The sequence below is a fragment of the Leucoraja erinacea genome, chromosome 36, assembly GCF_028641065.1.
Source record: "Leucoraja erinacea ecotype New England chromosome 36, Leri_hhj_1, whole genome shotgun sequence".
Taxonomy (NCBI): domain Eukaryota; kingdom Metazoa; phylum Chordata; class Chondrichthyes; order Rajiformes; family Rajidae; genus Leucoraja; species Leucoraja erinaceus.
In genome coordinates this window covers 7,713,129-7,719,128 of record NC_073412.1, presented here as the reverse complement: position 1 = coordinate 7,719,128, position 6,000 = coordinate 7,713,129, and the positions used below count along the sequence as shown (strand labels likewise).

The 6,000-nt window shown below is 59.9% G+C and overlaps 1 protein-coding gene across 1 annotated transcript in view; it reads left to right on the top strand.

Annotated features, from left to right (window-relative positions):
• Window positions 1-6,000, top strand: part of fes (FES proto-oncogene, tyrosine kinase) — a 39,841-nt gene that overhangs the window by 26,586 nt on the left and 7,255 nt on the right. Inside the window, exons 9-15 of the mRNA XM_055662597.1 lie at window positions 1-26; window positions 526-603; window positions 1,168-1,377; window positions 2,411-2,533; window positions 2,862-2,915; window positions 4,142-4,260; window positions 4,993-5,087. The exon at window positions 1-26 is cut by the window's left edge and continues 161 nt beyond it. Coding sequence (XP_055518572.1) covers window positions 1-26; window positions 526-603; window positions 1,168-1,377; window positions 2,411-2,533; window positions 2,862-2,915; window positions 4,142-4,260; window positions 4,993-5,087 — 705 coding nt within the window. The remainder of the gene's footprint in view (window positions 27-525; window positions 604-1,167; window positions 1,378-2,410; window positions 2,534-2,861; window positions 2,916-4,141; window positions 4,261-4,992; window positions 5,088-6,000) is intronic.

Sequence of the window (6,000 nt, the reverse complement as noted above, 5' to 3'; positions counted from 1 at the left end):
ATGACCGCTACTCCGTCACCTCCACCGTGAGACCCCCGACCTCCCCCCCCCAACGCACCCTGGAACAATGGGGGGGGGGGGGGGCGGGGAGAGGAGGAGGGAAGAGGGGGGATGGGTGGGAGGGAGGGAGAGTGGGGGAGGTGGGATTGGTGTGGAGGAGTGGGCTTGGGGGGGGGGGGGGAATAGGAGGGTGAAGGAGACAGGTGAGCGAGGGTTGAGGAGGGTGTTTCAGGGGGGGGGTTGGGGAGGGGGGTGGGGGGGGTTGCGGAGTGAGGGGTGGAGGAAGACGGAGGTGGGGGGAGTGTGAGTGGGACTGTCTGGAGAAGTGGGGAGGGGGGTTTGTGGAGGGTGGGGCTGGTTTATTTACCCCTTCCCCTTTCCCCCCCCTCCCCTTTTTCCTCTTCCTCCCCCGTCAATCCCTAGTCCTCTACCCCCCCAAACTGTCTCTGTGGATATTTACCCCACTAGCCCCCAGTTCTCTGACCCCGTGTGATTTTTTTCCCCCCACCCCTCCCCCAACTATAGGGCAAGGAAGGGGTGCGATCCCTGACCCTGGAAACCCTGAAGAACCACATCTCGGGACTCTTCAAACCCAAGTTCACCGTAAGTCATGGCCCACGCCCTCCCTCCCTGTGAGCATGCAAACTCCACACAGACAGCACCCATGCACCCCGGGAACGGGGCTGACCGCATTGCGAAGATCTCGTCCCGTCTGGGGAGGGGGCCGGGTGTGATCTCGGGTGGGGGGGTCTTGAGAGAGGGGAGTGGGTGAGGGACAGGTAGAGGGGGCGGGACGGGATGGGTCGGGACCCCCTGCATTCAAATAATGGAATTCCCTGCCACAGAGGGCAGTGGAGGCCAAGTCACTGGATGGATTTAAGAGAGAGTTAGATAGAGCTCTAGGGGCTAGTGGAGTCAAGGGATATGGGGAGAAGGCAGGCACGGGTTATTGATTGGGGACGATCAGCCATGATCACAATGAATGGCGGAGCTGGCTCGAAGGGCCGAATGGCCTCCTCCGGCACCTATTTTCTATGTTTCTATGACCTTATCCCAGCTGGGGGAGGGGGCTGAGGGTGGAGGTTGTGAGAGGGGGCTGGGGGTGGTCTGGGACGGGACGGGTCGGCACTGAGGCCTTGTGTTTCCCCCTCTCCCCCCTACCCACAGCTGCCGCCCCCGCTGCCCCTGGTGCCGGAGGTGCAGAAGCCACTGTGCCAGCAGACCTGGTACCATGGGGCCATCCCCCGCCTGGAGACACAGCAACTACTGGTCACTGAGGGCGACTTCTTGGTGAGGGAGAGCCGGACGAAGGGGGAGTATGTGCTGTCCGTCATGTCCACCGGGCAGTGCCGGCATTTCATCGTCCAGCAGGCAGACGTGAGTGGCACCGCCCGGACCCCCACCGTCCCCTCACCCCTGACCCCCGACCCCCCCCACCCATCGTCCCCTCACCCCTGACCCCCGACCCCCCCACACCACCTGACCCCCACCCCCGACCCCACTCACCCCTGACCCCTCGCCACCGACCCCTCACACCCGACCCCCCCACGTGACCCCTCACCCCTGACCCCCGACCCCTCTCCCCAAACCCCCAAACTGAAACTGACCCCTCACCCCCGACCCCCCCCCCCGACCCCCCCACCGTCCCCTCACCCCCCCCGACCCCTCTCCCAAACACCCAAACTGACCACTCACCCCCGACCCCCCCCCACCGTCCCCTCACCCCCGACCGCGACCCCCACCCCCCCACTGTCCCCTCACTCCCGACCCCTCACCCCCGACCCCCCCCCACCGTCCCCCCTCCCGACCCCCCCCACCGTCCCCTCACCCCAGACCCCTGACCCCTCTCCCCAAACCCCCAAACTGACCCCTCACCCCCGACCCCCATCCACCCACCGACCCCTCGCCACCGACCCCTCACACCCGACCCCCACCCCCGTCCCCTCACCCCTGACCCCCGACCCCCTCCCCAAACCCCCAAACTGACCCCTCACCCCCGACCCCCATCCACCCACCGACCCCTCGCCACCGACCCCTCACCCCCGACCCCTCCACCGACCCCTCACCCCCGACCCCCACCTACCCACTCGCTATCCCCTCCCCCACTTCACCATCCGGTACGCAGACGTGTGTGGGGCGCCAATCGCACCTCGCCCGCTCTCCCATGGTACCCCCTACCGGCCCACGCTCCCCCCTCTGCCACAGACCCCACACACCCACTCGCTCTCCCCTCCCCCACAGTGGCCCCCCCCCCCCCCCACCCGCGTGCTGTACACCAGGCGCCGCCTCATATATTCCCACCGCCTCGCCACTGCCTCCGTGGGCAGGGGGTAGACAAGCCTGGCGTTGGGGAGCAGCCGTGTACGGGTCCAGGCAGAGTGTGATGTCTGACCTCTACTCCCCCCCGCAGTCACAGTACCGGTTTGATGGCGACAGCTTCTCCTCCATCCCACTGCTCATCGATAACCTGCTGAAGACCGGCCAACACATCACCAAGAAGACGGGCGCAACCCTGGTCAAACCCATCATGAAGGTACCTGCCACTGCCGACACCGCCATAACCCACACCACCGCCATCACCACCACCAACATGACCAATGCCAGCAACATCAAGACCAAGACCAACACTACCACCAACACCAATACATTTGCCACCACCAAGACCAACGCTACCACCAACACCAACCCCCTTGGCCTGTTACTCCCTCCTCCCCCTCCACTTCCTTTCCTTCCCTCCCCCACTACTCCCTCTCCACCCTGCACCTTATTCATCAGGAGATCATGGATGGGTGCTCTTGGGCGGGGACCCTTCCGCACACTCCCTGTGGTTTCTGCTGCAGACTCTCGCTGTTGTTTTCCAGGACAAGTGGGTTCTGGACCACGAGGACGTTCTACTTGGGGACCAGATCGGCCAGGTACGTTCCATCCCACGGGTGGAGGTGTGCGTAGGGTCCTGCTCGCTCCCCCCCCCCCCCCCATTCCCCCCCCCTCACTGTACCTCCTCATGTGTGTGTGTGTGTGTGTGTGGGGGGGGGAGTGTCGGTGGGGAGAATGTACCTGGAGAATACGGGCATCTCTGTAGAGAGTCATAGACTGATACAGTGTGGAAACAGGCCCTTCGGCCCAACTTGCCCACACCGGCCAACAATGTCCCAGCTACACTAGTCTCACCTGCCTGCGCTTGGTCCATATCCCTCCAAACCTGTCCTATCCATGTACCTGTCCAACTGTTTCTTAAACGATGGGATAGTCCCAGCCACAACTAGCTCCCCTGGCAGCTTGTTCCGTACACCCACCACCCTTTGAGTGAAAAGGTTCCTCCTCGGATTCCTATTAAATCTTTTCCCCTTCACCTTGAACCTATGTCCTCTGGTCCTCGATTCCACTACTCTGGGTAAAAGACACTGTACATCTACGCGATCTATTCATCTCACGATTTTGTACACCTCTATAAGATCTTCCCTCATCCTCCTGCGCTCCATGGAATAGAGACCCAGCCTGTTCAACCTCTCCCTATAGCTCACACCCTCTAGTCCTGGCAACATCCTCGTAAATCTTCTCTGAACCCGGATATCTTTTCTCTAACATGGTGCCCAGAACTGAACACAATATTCTAAATGTGGTCTCACCAGCTGTGGTGACAGATTTTAATATTGTTGCAAGGATGAGTCCTTTAAACCCCTGTCCCATGGTACGAGTTCATTCCAAGAGCTCTCCCGAGTTTGCCCTGATTCGAACTCGGAGATTTACGGTAATGGCCGCTCGTTGGTATTCGGGGCTCTTGTGGATATTTTTAATCATGTTGAATCTTCCCGTGCTTACCTGCCGTTAGCGAGTCTTCCCGAGTACCTGCCGTTTGCGTTACGAGCCGCTACGAAACGTCCCCGAGCTCCGACGTACCCGCTACATTCATTCTCCGTGCTTACCATGAGTTTTGATTTTTTTTTTTTTAACTCGGGAGAGCTCTTGGAATGAACTCGTACAGTGGGACAGGGCTAGTAGTCACTAATTGAAGACAGGGGATCAGAAGATAATCGATAGGCACTCATGAGCTCTCCTGGTCTTATACAACTGGGGCGTGGTGAGCGTGTATCTGGGGAGTGTGAGGGTCCCGTCATCACCGCCAGGTCTCCCCCCGCAGGGTAACTTTGGGGAAGTGTTCAGCGGACGTTTACGGGTGGACAACACGCCGGTGGCCATCAAGATGTGTCGAGAGAACCTGCCCTCCGAGCAGAAGAACAAGTTCCTGATGGAGGCCAGGTCAGCCCGGGGTCAGGGGAGTGTCAGCCTGTGCAGGGTCAGGGTCACGGCCGAGCGGGGTCAGAGGGTGGCAGTCGAAGTCAAGGTCGGATTAGGGCAGGGTCACTCCTGGGTGTCCAGTCAATGGTCAATGCTGGTGCCTGAGGTTGTGGGTGTCATCGATGCCCAGCACCCTGGCACCCCCTCCACCGTGCGGGCGGGAGGGATGTCAGTGGGGGGGGGGGGATGCGAGAAGCGATGGGGGGGGTGATGAGATGGGGGGTGAGGAGGGGTGGGAGAGCACCCTGGGGGGGGAGGCGGGGGACGTGTGGGGTGGGGGGGGGGGGGACAGATATGGGGGCAGTTGGAGAGAGGGGGGTGATGGGCTGGTGGAGGGGGTGTGGGGGAGGGAGGATATGGGGGGTTGGGGGAGGTTGGGTGGGTTGAGGTGGGGGGAGGGGGGGAGAGAGGGGGAGGGTGGGGAGAGATGGGGTGGGTTGAGGTGGGGGGGGGGTGGGAGGGAGAGGGGGAGGGGGGGGGTTGGGTGGGTGTGGAATTGGGGGGAGGGGGTGGGAGAGATGGGGAGGGTGGGGGGGTGGGTGGGAGAGATGGGGGAGGGGGGGGGAGGGAGAGATGAGGTGAGGCTGGGGGAGGGGGTGGGAGGGAGAGATGGGGTGAGGCTGGGGGAGGGGGTGGGAGGGAGAGGTGGGCATTGGGGCAGGGGGCTGACGGTGAGGCGGGGGTGTTTTGCAGGATCCTGAAGCAGTACGAGCACCCCAACATTGTGCGGCTGATCGGTGTCTGCACCCAGAAACAACCCATCTACATCGTCATGGAGCTGGTGCAGGGTGAGCGAGAGGGCGGGTGTGGGGGTGGGGGGCTATCGATTTGTAATCCTTATAATAACAGTGACCTTACACCATGTCAGGATGTATAGATTTTATTGGTTACAATCTACATCCCCATAGCTGACAACTTTCGGACGTTATAAATTTTTGAGGATGCCCTTTGGTATAAGTTCTGCCAGTGAAGCATTTCAGCGATCCATGGAGCAATTGTTTGTCGGGTACACATGCTCCATCGTCGTGGCCGATATCCTCATTGCTGTAAAAACGGTCGAGGAGCACGATGTCAATCTGACAAAAGTAATGCAGCGTGCCGAGGCCATCCGTCTCAAGCTCAATCCCACTTCTGACACCATGTCGATTTGTAGTCCTTATAATAACAGTGGCCTTACACCATGTCAGCTTATATAGATTTTATTGGTTACAAAGCAATACAACCTCTCACTTAAGAGTTCACTTTAAAACTAACAGAATGCAGCTAACAAGCTGGTGGGCGCAACTACAAATGCATGACTCATAGCATGAGTCACTAATCCACAGGGGCTGAGGGCAGGGGTACAGGGCCAAGGGGATGGGGGCGATGGGGTACAGGGTGAGAGGGTGGGCATACGGGAAGGGGAGGGGTACAAATAATGGCCATGTACATATGTGTGTGGGTGTGTGTATATATAGATATATTTCTCTGATGAAAGGTCTCGACCCGAAACATTGCCTATTTCCTTCGCTCCATAGATGCTGCCTCACCCGCTGAGTTTCTCCAGCATTTTTGTCTACCTTCGATTTTCCAGCATCAGCAGTTCATTCTTAAACACTGCACAATATATATGATCCTACCACAACTAGAGAGCAGTCCTGAACTACTATCTACCTGTTGTCCAGTGAGTCAGGCAGCCTCCGTGGAGAGAAGCGGGTCAGC